Source organism: Mesitornis unicolor, unplaced genomic scaffold, assembly GCF_000695765.1.
Source record: "Mesitornis unicolor isolate BGI_N332 unplaced genomic scaffold, ASM69576v1 scaffold37112, whole genome shotgun sequence".
NCBI classification, from domain to species: domain Eukaryota; kingdom Metazoa; phylum Chordata; class Aves; order Mesitornithiformes; family Mesitornithidae; genus Mesitornis; species Mesitornis unicolor.
This window is the reverse complement of record NW_010169169.1, coordinates 9,389-25,657: the sequence shown is the minus strand read 5'-3', so window position 1 is coordinate 25,657 and position 16,269 is coordinate 9,389. Positions and strand designations below refer to the sequence as shown.

The window sequence follows — 16,269 nt, the reverse complement described above, 5'->3', positions numbered from 1 at the left end:
GACATTTTACACCATCCCCAGGTGGCAAAGGAGTAGTCTTTAAATCTCTTCCTCCAGATCACCCTAGAGCCTCAGGACACCAGCCCTGAGACGTCGCTGTTTAAAGAAGACTGCACCGTTTCTCCCAGAGCACTGAACTCCTAAAGACATCTCAGTGTGCTGGGGCGTTGTGTCCCATAGTTATTGCTCCGGTCTCTTTCACCTTCCAGTTACTTTACACCTGCCTACTGCAGATACATAAAAACAAACTGGTTTTTATTTTCTTGCCTTCGAGAAAGCCTGATTTCAGTATTTCCCCCCATTCCCATCTCTCTAGTAACACATCACTGAAGGTAAGAGCACAGAGATTGCAGAAAAATATATATATATATTTACATCCATAACTGAATACATGTTTTATGTATTCAAATCTCAGAAAAATGCATCACATATACACACCAAAATACATCAAGAGAATACTAGGGGCAAGACAGTGCCAACAGCAAGAAATACACAGAAAAGCACAGTCATTGCTACTGTAACATTCTTCTGGGGAGTGTACTCAATAAAGGAAACATCTCTATGCATTGGGGAGAGCCAGATACTTGGGCCAACTTTTCTGTGCCAGTTGGTGTGAATTAAAAGTGGGAAATTTTTACTTTAAAAAAAGTGCATGGAATAACTTTTTTTTTTTTAGCATTTAACTATCCAAACAATTCCATAAGCTCCTTATATAATCTAAATTATTAATTAAAAAGGTCCTAGCCCTACAGTACACAGATCCAGCCCAGGAGAACACAGGCACAAGTTTAAGTCCATCCCTATTTAAGGCAGCATTTAAGCATACACTCAACTTTAAAGTTTATGCTCTGTCCCACTGACTTCTATGAGCAGTCACAGCACACATTTAAAGTTAAGCACCTGCACAACTGCTCATCTAAATCAGGATGTGTTCCCTGTTTAGATATGCATGTGTGTACTCAGTCTGGACTGGTAACTTCTGCAAGACCAAGCTCTTTTCCTTTTTACTGCCCTATAGGTAAGTCACTCCACATCAGACTTCTTTCCACCACTGTGTCAGGACTCAGCTGGTCCTCTCCACAGCTCACCCACAAAATGATGATCTCAAAGGCGTGCAGCGTGTCTGGGGTGGGAAAGCAACTCAACACGTTTCAAGGGCTGTTCATCCTCCCCATGAAGTGAGCTCTTTCATGCAAACTGGAATGTGTTCCTTCAGTGAAAAGTTTAAAATTAAGGGTGAGGGGAAGGGGCAGGATCCCAGAGTTCATCTTAATGGCCCATGATAAACCCCTGAAAATAGGGGAATAGATTTGAAGAGCTTCTTAGCCTCAGTGCTACAGGGACCCTGGCATTAAAAAATACACATGCATACACACACTAAAGAGCAGGCTGGCTCAGAGCATCCCAAAGCAAGCTCCAAAGTGATCTCACATAAAAAGCACTTTGTGCTGACAGTGGCAAACAAGTGGATGGTGATTTTTCACAAATAACAATTCTGCAATATATTCCTCTTCTTCCCTTTTGCTTTGTGTCTTTCCTTTTCCCAAAAGTTGTTTGTTTTGATTTTTTTTTTATCCTATGTGTAGTTTAAGTACTAAAACTAAATCAAATAGGAAACTACATGGTCAGCACCAGTCAGGAACTGAACCTGGATATGTTAATTTGTTTGCGGTACCCAAATTCCTGGAAGAACATAAAAACAATTCTTGCTCCTAAAGTCAGGGCCACATCCATATGTTTCCATTGTCTTTTTTACCTTTACAACTAGAGGTAGAATCATTTTGTCCAGTATCTAAAACAGCATGATCCAGTTATATTGTTATTACATTAATATACAGTATCCATCTTATCACAGGTATTGAAAGTGCATGGAAAAAGTCTAACCAAGCCAATTCAATGACAAGTAACAGTGTACCAAACATCATATAAACACACCCGCGCACCCACACTCACACGTAGTGTCTATCTATATTTATAGATTAATTTACAGTATCAGAGTGTTGTTTAGATCCAGTGGCATGTACAGAAATATCAGGCAGTTGCTGCTTGTCCTTGTCAATTCTTTATTTCCAAGATAGATGGGTTGTGGTCTAGGATTGCCAAAATGATCTTGTCCATATACTGTCGCAATCTGTAATTTATCTCTTCCTGTTCTTTAAGGGCTTCCATGAGCTGAAACACAACATTTCAAAGTTACATTTGAAATATTCACTAGTTTACATAATAGCATGAAATTCAGACAGGTGAGAGATTAGAGCCTGCTCAGGATCACCAATTCCCTTTCATCATAAGTATTTTATGTCTAGCTCCTCCCAGTGTTTCTATCTTTAGAGACAGATCTTTAGTTAAAGATCTTTGCTATTAAAGAAGGCGGTGAACAGTCAACACCAGGAAGCTTTACATTTGAAACAAGTTCCCCTTCTAACACACCAATGCATCCTGCACCCACACCATGGATGGGCTTCCTCATGTCAGTGCAAGAGTTTCATGATACTAATTGTTTTTCTTATCTACTGAAGTCTAAAGCATTTTGTATGAAAGGCTGCTGAACAGAACAGGGATTTCAGTGCTTCGCACTAGAAACAATATAGGCTGCTTCTGCATCATGTGCATACTCTAAAAAAAAACCTACCAAAACACCCCCAAAACAACATAGCTACATAACTCCTGAAGAACCACCCACTGAATATTCTATGTTCTATACTAAAGACATGTGTTTCACTAGACCTTGGAGCTGTGAAAGGCCCCTCAAACTCTCCAAAGATGAAGCCTGCTTGCTTTTTATACTCTGCATGTTTACTATCAAACTGACAAAGCTGCCCAGGAGTGTCAGAGCCCCAGATTCTCCTCAAGCTAATGTAATTTGGGTGTCCATTTCCATTAGCCTTCATAAAAGTCCCACCCTGAATCCACAGCTTCTTACCTTCACTTCAATTATAGAGGAAGAATGGCACAATGGGAAAAGTTTATGCAGGTCTGTGAGCTTTACTAAGCCTGGGCCAGAACTGTAAGGCACTTTCCTCCTTTAGAGAGGGAGTGCTAGGTGTTCCTTGCATGAGCCAGAGTAATGAGATTCAGAAGGAGAAATAAAGATTTGTCTTGACAATAGCAAAAGCCCAATTTTTTTCTACCTAATTAGAGTTCCACAATTAAACAGCCTTTCTTCACAGTGCTCTGGTTCAGCAAGAAACTCAAGTATGCACTTCATTTCAAGGGACTGCCCAAGAGCTAAGGCTAACAGGGTCATTCAAGTACAGATCGTGTAAAAAGGTTTGTCTCAGGACTCCTCTTGAAGAGAAATGGGAAGTTCTGTCCAGAAGAAATAAAGCATAAAAGGCAAACAATGCCTTTTAATCTCCTTCATCACTAACCTGTCTTTTCCCCTGGGAGCTCTTACATATCCACTGGCCTGATCTCACTATCTGTCCTGGAGCTTACAGGAAGCTGTACCAGCTTGACTCAGCCCACATACAAATGGGTCCCCTATAATACCTTCCAAAGTATTACCAGATTATTACCTGCACACTACCTACTTTTGCCAAGAATTCAGCTCTGCTACAGGGAAAACATAGCTCAAATTTAAGATCTAAGTGAGAGCTTGTTACTGAAGTAACTTAGAAATAAATCTAGAACTGACAGTAAAAATCTAAGTAACTAGCTATGGTAATTTTTGTGTGAAATAATGTCATAATAACACAGTATCCTGTAAGACAGAAGATGTCAAAATAAACCCATTGTAAAGCAGTTCATGGAGATTCTAATAATTCAGATTTTGGAGAGAGTCAAATGGAAGAGTTATATTAAAAGGAGCATTCAAAACCAGTTAGATTTAAGGCAATCTTCTAACACTCTTGAACTCCTAGCAAAGCAGATTTTTCTGCTGTTCATTTGTCAGCTTCAATTAGTTCAACCTTGACAGTTAATTACATTGAAAAACGTGTATTTTTGGATGTAGTACTTGATTAAGAAAGCATATTACCTCATCTCTTGATGCAGAATCAATTTCAGCAGCCAGTGACTGGGCTTTTGTTTGCGTTGCAAAGAGATTTTTAGCTTCATAAAGACTAAGACTTAGGATCTGTCCATTTAAATCATCATTTTGGTCACGAAGTTTCTGATTCTCCTATTTAAGGATGAAAAGACATTGCTTTTAAGTTCTTCCTACAATGTTTCATTAAAAAAATATTTTTTTAAAATCACAGGCAGCTTGGATGACATACAGTAAGGCTGCAAGCTAACAGCAACTCTCTTATCACCAGTGACAGGATTCACAGGAGTTTCTTATGTGCACAATTCACGTTGCCTGCGCAAAGAAGTCCCAGACAGATGTAATGCGGGTCCTGTGCTTGTGTGGGAAGGGGAGATAAGATCTAAAGACAGTGTGCTAGGGGTTGGAGCTATAGGCATTTTTTCAAGGCAGTCGTGTACATTTCACATTGATTGGGAGGTGCTTCCCTGCTCACCTGCTTCAGCCGTTTTATTTCATGCTCCATTTCCACCTCTCTGGTTTTGGCGTTGAATTCACTCACGCTGGATGAAGAACTTCTGCCACGTCCGGGACGCTCACATTCCAGCTTGTAGAGCTGCAAGTGCTCCAGTTCCTTCCGCAAGTCTTCAATGAGCTGTGGGCATGCAAGTAGGCCATGTCTCTCCAGCCCCTGCACAAGCAGCTCCCCCCTGGCAACAGCCACCTTTGTGCTGCACCTCTGTGCTCTGCCAGAAGCACTGGGTGAGCCTGGCTGAGGCTGGACATTCCTACAACACAGTCACTTACTCTTCTAAGGAAGTACAGATCAGTTAAACCACTTCAGAGCTGGAAGAGGCTCTGATCTCTAAGCTTCATGTCTGAGAGGCATAATTCCCCTTGCAAATTTAGTAAAGGGAATGTTAGGGCACATACTCAAGGCTGCAAATTCTCAAAGAGTTGTAAAACCCCTTGGAACATAGATTGCCATTCATTAGTTGTTCTTGCAGCATTCATTGCCCTATGGGTAGCATTCCCATAGAAACACAATCCAGTAATGCATTCACTGGATGTTGTCAGTGTCCATCCTGTCTGGTTTTTTCCAGATGGACTTTCACATAGATGAGATGCAATTCCCAAGTCTTACATCCCTCTGCACACCTACCTCCTGTGTGGCTTCCCTCTCCTTGTTAAACTCCAGTCTGTTCTGCCGCAGCTTGTCCATCATTCTCTTGTACAAATCCATCTCATCCTTCAGCCGCAGAGTAGTGTCTTCCAACCGGTCTGACATGCGTTGTCTTTCCTACAATAAATGGGCAACTTCATAGCTAGCTTGCAAGTGCATGAGCTAGCTTCAGTTTTACAAAGACACAGCTAGTCATAAACTGGCACGTGTCTCAGGGCATTGCTGCCAGTAAAGGTGACCAGCGTTCCAATTCCATCAATATTCTTGTTTAGGGAAGGAAAGTTAAAGAAGCTGGGCCAATCACTACATGAGTTTGTTCTTACACAAATAAAGCTGCTGTTAAATGGTTCAAGCACTCAAGAGTTTTATTACCTCATCTAATCTCTCTGTTTGTGATTTCAGTCGCGTGACAGTGTTTTTCAGCTCATCATTTTCTTCTTCCAGTCGCTGAACCCTGTGTCAATAACAAAAATCTTACAGTAATTGCCTCTTCAAGAATGCAGACATGCAAGACAGCCATTTCACTTCCACTTGATAGAAAGACCAAACAAGAAAATCTTCCAACCTTAGCATTTTTTCTCATGAGCTATTGGGTGCTTTTTGTTTGTTTTTAGGGCCAGAAATGCTACACTGACCCTCAGAAACTTATGCCCCTAACAACAGGTATCTAAAAAGAATTAAGTAGGAAGAAACAAATGCAGACACAAGTGTTTGCTACAGCTGGTCACAACTGCCTCCTTGAATCCATGCCAAATACCTAGCTAAGCTGTCTACATAGGCCATGTGGATTAAAGCATTAATGTAAACCATCCTCCAAGCTTTTGGGCATTAGACAGGCAACTGCACAGCTACTCTACAGAACTACCAACCTGTAACCATCTGTGCACTGTCTGGTTCTGAACAGCCTACATTTACACACAAAGTAAAGGCGAAGAAAAGAAGAACTTGTACTCTGTTCTGGGTGGGACTGAGACATTTATTACCTTGTATTTAGCAGTTCAATTTCGGTGCCTTTCTCTTTTTCATACTTGCTATATGCTTCTCTGTGTCTCTTTATTTCTTCTTCCAGGGTCTGTTCTGCTGATGTTTCTTGGTCTTTCAACAGTTCTTCTAGCTCGTGAACTCTAAGGAAACCAAATCTCATTTCAGTACCAGCTTCACAAGTACTTTAAGAAAAAAAAAAGTGTGCAACTTCATTACCTCTCTCTTTCTTCCCCATTTCTTTATTTTGTTCTACTTCACTATCTCTCTTGGCATTTAACCTCTCCCAGTATCTCTCTTGGTATTTAGACTTCCTAATACGCATAGAATTAAGGAGTATCACCTTCATCTATTATTCTTTCATTCTCAGTTTCAACAAGTTGGGACTATGATCCAGCCTTCTGCTCTTGCTACATGCAAGAAAAAAATTCAGCAGTAACCTCTCTCACAACAGAGGAGCTTGCTTCTACAAGTCAGTAACATCTCTGGACTTGGAAACTTCCTTAGAAGACCTCTGCTTGCTGAAAATTCAGCAAGGTAGCCCTATTCCACTTGGACTTCTCAGATAGTGCCTTATCATATTTTGTCTGTCAGCATTAAGGCAGAAGACTTGGTCATATTTTACAGGTAGAAATACTTCTTCTCTCCAGCTTTGTTCTAGCTCTGCTCTGACACGGTAAAGAGACCTGGCTCTATGCTTTATTACCTGTGAACTAGCTGTGTGTTCTCCTGTTTCAGTTTGCTCTTCAGGTCACCATTTGTCAGGCTATCATTCTCCAGTTCTGTCACCTTTTTTTCTAGGTACGTTACCTGAAAGGGAAAATGGAAAAGAGAGTTTGAATCTCTCTTCATACACCACTTTACTCTTTCTAATTGTCATTTAGCCATGCTACTCTTTTTAAAGGAGGTACATTTCTCTGTGAAGCCAGTAGCAGAATTAAGCTCTGAAATTCTGAGTTCCCCAGATCCCCCATCTTCCTTGAAAGTGATCAATGCAAACACACAGTAAAGAACTACTAATGCAATGCCTAGAACTGTACTTGCACAGTTCTTGTTTTTTTGGTGAAACAAAGTCATTATATAAATGGAATATCACAGACATTCTGAATGAGCTACTTTAGATCACTGCTAGCTGAGCAAGAGAGTTTTGTCAGTGGGTGTATATCTCCAGCGGGATTTTGTTGGGTACATTAATCACAATGCACACAGCTTCTCACCTTTTCGGTTATGTCATTATCACAGGAGTCTATACTGTCTCTGAACAGGTCTTCTGTGCTGCCATTACTGCTGCTGAAGTTACTGTTGTGGAAGAGTTGTCTGAAAGATTAGAAGGAGAATATTTTGTCTGATGAGGATGGAGGAGAAAAAGTCTGGCTACTGTCTTACGGCCTAGCTTTGGACTTTGAGCATCCGATGCTGAAATCTGTGCAATCATTTCTGCGATAATTAAAACGCTTTATGCACAACTCTTACAAGAGACTGGTAGCTAAATAAGTCATACTGAGCACAATCAATGACAGTACTTCTGTTGTGAATAATCAATGACAGTACTTCTGTTGTGAGTTCTTTGTTGCTTTTGATAGGATCTGCCACCAGCATTAACACAATTTTAAAAACTACTTATTCCTTATTCATACTATGTACTAAGTTGTATTTGGCTTACTAGAAATTGGAATAATAATTATTCCAATAGTTTATTGGAATAATCTCCCAGGGGAAGTGGTAAATTACCCTACATTGGTCAATTTTAAGAGTCAGCTTGACAGGGTGCTGGCTTATCTCATTTAAACTGTACTTTTGTCTTTATAGGTTGGACTAGATGATCCTTGTGGTCCCTTCCAACCTGCTATTCTATTATTCTATGAAATTTCAAATAAGGTCACCACTGTGCACTGGCCGGTGCCGTTAATCTAGAAAATTTCATATGCTAAGAGCTTCTTTAAAAAAAGAGGGGGGAAAAAAAATAAAGAAATCTCTTATTCCTCCTCTCTCCTTCCACCCCAGCTTCTGGAGTTGTTACAGCTGATTCCACATGTATTTATAAAACTGTTGAAGACTCTTACCTTCCAAAAGCTGTGCTTGATATTTTCCTGTTAGGGCTACATGGATACAGAAGGAATGATATAGGAATTAAAAAGTTATTTTATCAGAGTTGGATTCAATCTTAATTTAAACCCTAGCTGAACTGCACAACGAAACATAATATTGACTATTTTAGTGAAGTAAAAAAATTATTCTGTGAACAATATTCTTAGACAACTTAATCAAAAGCGGCAGTTATTAACAACGTGAAGATGAGTGGAGCCACAAATGACTGTGATCATTAATAAGTCAATTTGCAAATACTGTTATTTAGCAGAGATTTGTCAGTGTCAACCAGAGCAAAACTAACATTAAAACAGCACAAAAGGACACTGAGTTAGTGACGGACGTTTATTCTGGATTCTCAGTTTTTAGTTGATTTTATAAACAGTTAGTTTACCCTTCCCCAGAATGCTTCCCAGTTTAGCACAGGAACTGTGATGCTTTCCATTTCCACAGTTCACTTCTGCAGCCAGAGACTAGCATTACCTAAATGAAGGACCAGATTCCAGACAACAGCACTAGAACCAAATCAAAATATCCAGCTGTATCTCTCGCTAAGAGGATGTCACATCTGTGTGCACACAGACACACAGCTCTTTGTCAGAGCATCGCTCTCTTTCAGCCAGGTATATACAGCCTCAACTCATAAAATCACCAAAGACCCAGCTGGTCACCTTCTGGGCATTAGCAGACTCCTTGCTAGGGCAGGAACACTGTTCATATTAAGTACTATGCTGCTGTGTCATCAAGAGAAGCCGTGCAGTGCGCTCTGTGCTAAGGACTATGCAGACAGGCAGGATTTACATTCAGTTTCTAGGGGGAGCTAGAAGCCCACCAAATATTTTCCTTCAAAAACCTCAGATGATTGCTGGAAGCACTGGATTCTTTCCCAGTGCTCAGCACAGTTTAGAAGTGGATGGAGGGGCAGAAATAGAAATGTAAGGAAAAAGCTGAAATTGCAAAGAACCCCAAAAGTAACTTCTGCCATAGGATTCATCATTTTTCCAAGTTCCCTTGAGGACAAAAAAAAAAATCCTACAGGAATAAAGTACCTCTGCTGACCAATAGCTTTAGGAGAGGTGTATGTAAGGTTATATGCATTACCTAAGGATCTGCCAGATCACTCCTTCCCACGTGGAGAAAACAGTAGCTAACTGCAGATCTGCACTAAACAACACAGCAGACTCCACTTCCTGCGAAAACTTCCTGGAAATATCACTCTCACTCTGCTATCAAAAAGCTCACTGGTTAAAATGAGTTTATTAATGCTGTCTGCACCTGAAGTCAGAAAAATACTTATTAGCTAATGAAGAACTGCATTTTGGTTCAGGCGAGATGTCAAAGTCTGAATTTCTTACTGTTTTACAAGAACAACACATATGTAAGACAGAATGGGATACAGGGAAGGAGAGGGCTCTTCTGCCTCTCCTCCAGCTACTATCTAGTCCCATTTCAAGGGGGCATTGCTAAAAGCAGTGCAAGAGGCTGCTTACCTGTTTGCTTTCAAGTTTTTCAGCCTGGCTACCAAATCGTTGAGTAGGTTTACCTTTTTGCGGCACTGTGAGCAGTAAACATCCAGTAACTCGTTGTTATAAACATGTCTCATTTTTCGGGGTGTTTGGCCAGCACTGTTTGCAGGAAAGGAGAGATGTTACTGGCTATAGTAACCAATTCACAAAAGGTTTTCCTCTTGTCTGTGTGTCAGAATCACAGATGAGGGACTTGGGGAACCACCTCTAACCAGCTCATCTAACTTAGAGCTGATGATGGAGGATGCTAGTCTTAGGGCAAGTCTACCTGTCTGACTTGAGGCTTTACAGAGGACAGGTTCTGAGTGTCAGTGCAAAGAATCCGTTTGGGTGACTGGAAGAATAGCACAAGGTACAGAGTCCATGCGACGCATGTAGCAAAAGCAGCTACATTAGTACGTTCCACCTCAGCAATGTCCCCATCTCATCTTGCCCATCTTCCCACTAAAGCCTGGCACGCAACCTGAAGAGTCTTTTCTCCAAGAGAAAGAGACAGGAAGATGAAAAATAGAGTGGTCTGTTAAGAAGAAGTCACATGAACCCCCTCAGATGGTAGGACGGAAGGAACCCTAGAATGAGGAGGAACGGAGAAGTGGACATAGGTCTAAAGAGAAGATAACAGTAGCTCCTGGCATGATAAAGAGAAAATAAATTCAAATAAAAGAGAGCAATCATGGCATGAATTGCACAGAACCCCAGGAATGAGAATGGAAAGGGCTGCATAAACCTGAGGAAACAGGGTATGAAGGACACAAGCCATCACCATGAAGGGGCAGAGGAGAGGGGTGCTGGCTCTGCATGCATGACAGAGGTGCCAAGGTTGGATGGCACAAGTGCTTGAAACAGAGGGTAGCACATGGGGGTCTCATGAGGAGCAGGGGGATGCAATGAGCTTGTCCTGTATTAGCAATGAAACACAAGACCTTCATGTGTTATTGGTCCAAGCAGATGGATCCTAAAGCACTTTCATGCTTGGTTCTTCACCCATTCCTTTGCTTAGGGAAGGTTTTTAAAATCAGCAACTGACTTGGGCATAGGTCATAAGTGCTACAAAGACTGAGGTCACATCCAGGAAACTGGTGGACTGTAGTGGCATTTTCAGCTCCTAACAGCAGCTACTTGCTTATGTTCTCCAAGATATTCAAAGTCAGTATGGATGCTTATTTTAAACAAAACCCCATCTGTATACAGCACTTCACCTTACAGGTTAGTGCAGGATTTGAAATATCAGATCACTATAGAGAAACAGCTCTCTTGTATGTCTTCTCTCCACTGCATCAGGGCTGGTATGTAGCACTAAGCTGGTTTCCAGCTTGCTGCAGATAACTTCCATACTAGCCCGTAACTGTGAAACCTACTGCCTGCAACAGAAAGAAATCTCTACAAGCAAAACAGCCCAGTTATTTCAACAGAACCCAACAGAGGTTATTAGAAACAATGTATTTGCTGTAGGTCTTATTATTAAATGTAGTCTGTCAACTGCAGGACAGAAAATGAACTGATAACGTTTCGCTTTTAAGACAAGTCTATGTAACCAGTGTAAACTCTGGTATGGTCACCCGTGCTTAGAGAGGAACAAAACTGAAAAAGTGTTTGTTTATGAGTAAGGAGCAACCTGGAAGATACAGATGAGCCAAGGTCAGAGTAGGCGTTGGTTCTGGTCTCATCATCAGGACATGGGCTACTGGGAGTAAAATCCACATCATCTCCTTCTCCATAGTCTTCAAACTGTTCTTCATTACTGATCAGAGAGGTGGTGGAATAAGTTGAGAGGTCACATGCTGCAGAAGGGTTGTGAGGACATGACCTGAAAAAAGAGGTCAAAACGTCTTGAAGGCCGACTTTGATAGCACCTCACCTCACATGGAATCTTCCACCTTTACAGCTTGTCCCCTCATTTGAAGTTGTAACCCACTTAGTTTGTGCTAAAAACCTTAAGTGCTAAACACATCTGATGTGCATTTGACATGGTGCCCTGAAAGACAAGAGCATGAGAGTCTACAAACAAGCTACCTGTGAGACGCATCTGGATCAACACAAGCCATGTCACTTTGAAGAGCACAACTCGACCATCCTCAGTCATCATTGCCATTGCCATTGCCATGTGGTGGTGAAGTCAGGCACCACAGGAAAGCAGCTGGTGGAGCAGTTTTGAGCGTATCACATCTAATACAATGGAGCAAGTTTGCTGCAGAGAGTGCACAGCAATTCTCCTGCCCAGAGTCCAGACTACCCTGCAGTGTGCTAAGTTACAGAGGCAGGTATTTTACACAGATTTGCTCAGCTCCTACCTCAGTAAGGCATTCAAACAGACAAGCCAATAAATTCACACACAAGTTTTTATAAACAAACTTCTCCACACAGAAAATGCACATCTAAGGCCTGAAACAAATGTTTTGCTTGTGAAGCCCTGGAGTTGCTCGACATATTACTGCTCCTATCACAAAGAAGAATCCAGTGCTTCTGCAATACAAACAAGGCACTGATTCGATTTGCTGACACTCTGTGCTTATTGAATTAAGTTTTTTACTCCCTTTGCTTCAGTGCACAGTGATCTTCAACTCCAGCAACTGAGCCATGGGACAATAGCTCCCGGCTGATGATGTTCTCCAGCAGCTAAACAGTATTACCTCCTAGGTTTCTTCTGAGTCTGCCTTGAGCCTCTTAACCATGCCCTGTGCTTTTGGAAAGGGAGATTCCTCTTCCTGTAATACCACACTTGTGAGCTGTAAACAAGAGATGCAACAGTGCTCCTTTGGCGGATGGTGCAAGCATTATTTGCATATCCCTTCCTTCCAAAAGCAATTAGTAGAAGAGGAAGCCTGCCAACGTTTCAGATGTATGCTCTTTTGTTTCTCTTGTTTTGATGAGATCCATTTATAACCTGCAATTCATTTATCTAATCCACATTAACAGAAATTAGGGCAAGTCAAGCCTGGCACACTATTAAAGGATGAAAATCATGAAGATAGGAATACTCACACTAGAAATAGATCAAACTTATCTAACAAGGCTCCTTGGCTGGGAGACAAATTAGTGAGAAGCTCATCACATCACACTAACATATATTCATAAAGAACTGCTGTGCCACAGACATAACGTGTCTTGATAAGGTTTTGGGTAACTATGATCTGCGTAACTGCACCTGCTGTTTTCATCTCAGTGTTGTTACACCAAGTCAGTTTAGGACGAAGCTCCTCATAACACTTTCCCCAAGGATGGAGGTAAATGACCAGTCCTCAGCTGGGATAATAACGTGTACTTGTCCATAAAATCCACTCTCCAGCATAACAGCCCTGGAACACCACCACTTGCCAGACTGGAGTTCAGCAGCCTTATTGCTTAAGCAAGGAGTTGCTAAAAGCAGCTGGTTTCCCCCATTCTAACACTTTCTGAAGGAAGCTTTCAGGTTTGGGTTTTTGGGGTTTTTTTGAAAGCTATTTCCTGTTCTTCAGAGCAGGACTTCACAGAAGGCTGACACATCTGATACACAACCTGCCTGCTTCTTCCAAAAGCAGGTAGTGTGGTTTGGCCAAGGTAGAAATCTCTATCACGTCTTTTAAGACAAAAGCATGAAGCTTCCCACGTGTTCTCCCAGATTTACCAAAGCTGAGGAGGCCTTAGAGGATAAACCAAGATCTATTAGTAGCACAGTAGCTCTCAGTAGTTGCTGTTCCCCTAGATGGAGGGTGCAGGATGCACAACGCGTCCCCGCCTTCCCCAGCTGGGAGGAAAGATAACTCCTTTCAAATGCAGTACGGGGAAAAGTCAGTCACCGCAAGGATGGGTGCTTTGAAGAACTGGGAATGGCAAGGCAAGGAGACAAGTTTGGTAAAAAGCTGATGAGAACTGGAATTGTCTTGATAAAGTCTCTGGGATTGCGTGGGCAAGTGGGAGAAGGCCAGATCTCAGCTAGCTGAGAAGTTCAGGGGTAGGAATGAAGCTGCACAGAGAGCAGCCGAGGTGGCCCAGGAGAGAGAAGGAGGATTGCCTTAGGAACGACAGAAGCTCAAGAGGCACAAACCAAGATGACAAGCCAAAAATAGGGAAGATAGGGCAGAGGCTTACAAAGCAAGCCCAGCTGAGCTCTGTCCTGTGGTACTGCATTAACTCAGCTCAAAGTGGGATTAAATCAAGTTGGGTCCCTTTCCCCCAGTACACCCTCCAGGTACACGCCAGGAAAGAGTCAAGTTAGGATTACAGAGACACTCTTGTGTTAACAGCAAAATATGGTTACACATCCAGGACATCCATGTTAAACACAAGTTACTGTTGCGCACTAAAGGTTATGGAAAATTAGAAACACACAGAATTAACTTGGTACATGGAGTTGCAAAAACAAATATGCAGAATCCACATCTTCAGGTAACTAGATGTACAAACAGCTAAAGCAGCATTCCCCATATTGCACTGCTTTGCAGGAAGTATTTGTTTTAACTGCAGCAAATAAAGGTTATGGGAACACAGAAGACCCTAAGTTTGGGGGATGCCAATTCAGTGATCCATTTGGGAGGGACCCAATGCTTTCACTTCAACACGCAACATGCCAGTCCCATGCATGCTCACAGAACATGCCAGAAGGAGCCAGGGCTGAGACTGTCTAAGCCACTTATTGGACCTGGACATCCGTCTCCCTTATATTGTAAATGGATATTAAGTTTCTAAATCCTTCAGGCATCCTCAGCCTCCCACAGCAGGGATTAGTCACATAAAGGGTCCTTCCTCCCTGGTCCTTTGGCACATGCCTCGAAACAGGGCTGCCAAGGAGCAAAACCACCACTCACTTGTCACCAGGCAGAAACAGGCCACCAAGAACACCGTCCTTCTCCTCGCTCCGACACATGTCAAAGGCCTCTGAGCTCTGAGCACTCTCAATAGCACTGTCCATGTCAGACTCATGGTGAACCTCTTGCTGTGCTAGAGTCATCGTGTCGTCATCAGGAAAGAGCTCCGACTCGCTGTAGGCGCTTTCACTGTCCAAGTAGGCACAGTCCTGGATTTCACCACCCTGGCAAAAGAAGAATTGGGAGAAAATTCAGATCATCATTCAAGGCAGTTAAGAGGATACAGGAGAAGCAAAACCCACTCTGTGGATGCCCTTGCAAGCAATAGTGATACTGAATTAAAGCCATAAAACAAAAAGCCTGACCTGCTTTATAAAAGGCCAGATCCTGCAAGCCCCTAGGGTAGCTTGCACCATCCAGAAGGGCTCAAATACTGTCTCTGATTTGGTGTCTCTGTTCTATAGGAGACAGAGACACAACACCTAGGGATAAAATGCAGCCAGGTTTGCCCTAATTTACTATCAAAGTGCACTTGGAGTAATAAATATGCTCAAAGTTTATTATAAAAAGAAACACCCTCTGTAAGAAGATAACCATGGGACCAACTCTCAGTATTACTGATTAAAATAAAAGCATGCCAGATAAGTCTAACAGTTTACTTGTCTTCAAGGATGGGCAAAAATCAGTAAGGTGAAAAAAGAGCTGGCAAATCTTAAAACATTTATGGTAAATCTTGGTGACAATCAAAGACATAAGGGAGCAGAAAAACCCCCAAAGCCATCTGTTCCTGCTTCCTGGAACCACGTCTTGATTAAGTATCAACTAAAATAAGATGTCACTCATTACTGCAACACTTTGCTCTTGCTGTTTGTCCTCCCCTCCCCTTCTTGCCCCATGAACACCCACAATAGCCAAGACAAGCTGTTTACTATTTGCTTGTCCCTTAGGGACAAATAAAAATACTTAATTGTAAAAAACAAAGCCTCAGATTTTACTCTGTCCTATGTTTGATACGTAGCAACAAATACTGCTTTGACAATTCCCATCCAGCGTTACACAAGTAACTCAAGACTCCAGAGCGAGTCCTGCAAATGCTCTCAGAGCTCCCCTCCAGAGCTCACCTGCAAGCTCCACAGGCTGTGTTGTCACTGAACTTGCCAGCAAGCTGAGACAATCACACATTCAAGGCACAAGTAAGGAAGCATTTCATTCACAGATACATCTCATATTTAGGCTCAACTGCTCCTTCCCCAGGAATCCCACAGCAGTGGGAACCTGGCACAATGGCAAACACCAGCTGCCCTTCTGGCAAGCACATTCAGTGGGACACTGATAGAGGCACTGCTTGCAGCAGCACGGCTTCAAGTCACTCCTCACAGCCTCTGGACACTCCTATGCTATGGCCACAGAGGTTTAAATCCCCTTCTGCAGAACTAGCGACGTTCTATGCTGATGACATCAATTTTTCTCAGTGCCTTTTTCACCTCAACATGAGAAAAGTCAGACAGAAGCTGCAGCTTTTTAGGATTTGCAAAAACTGCTACTAGAAATGCAGGTCTAACCTTCAATTTTTTCCTGAAATACCAGTTTATAAGACTGTGAAAATTCCCAGCATATGGAGATTAAAGAAATTCAAAACAACCCCACCTGCTCAAACCTCGTTAACTAATGAACACCCAAGCAGCCAAAAGGACAGCTTTAGCTGCAGTGTTTGAATCTCTAGGCACACACTCAGAGCAG

At 42.1% G+C, this 16,269-nt stretch overlaps 1 protein-coding gene across 1 annotated transcript; it reads right to left on the bottom strand.

Annotated features, from left to right (window-relative positions):
* Nucleotides 1–662: 662 nt before the first annotated feature.
* Nucleotides 663–14,768, bottom strand: RAB11FIP4 (RAB11 family interacting protein 4 (class II); the record flags this gene model as incomplete). The annotated part of the gene is made up of 13 exons (XM_010179270.1): nucleotides 663–683; nucleotides 1,195–2,172; nucleotides 3,980–4,123; nucleotides 4,464–4,622; nucleotides 5,130–5,267; nucleotides 5,523–5,604; nucleotides 6,134–6,274; nucleotides 6,838–6,941; nucleotides 7,349–7,448; nucleotides 8,195–8,230; nucleotides 9,710–9,844; nucleotides 11,361–11,552; nucleotides 14,530–14,768. Coding segments are annotated over 12 exons (1,587 nt in total), but the record flags the coding sequence as incomplete, so codon positions are not given.
* Between the last annotated feature and the right edge of the window lie 1,501 nt (nucleotides 14,769–16,269).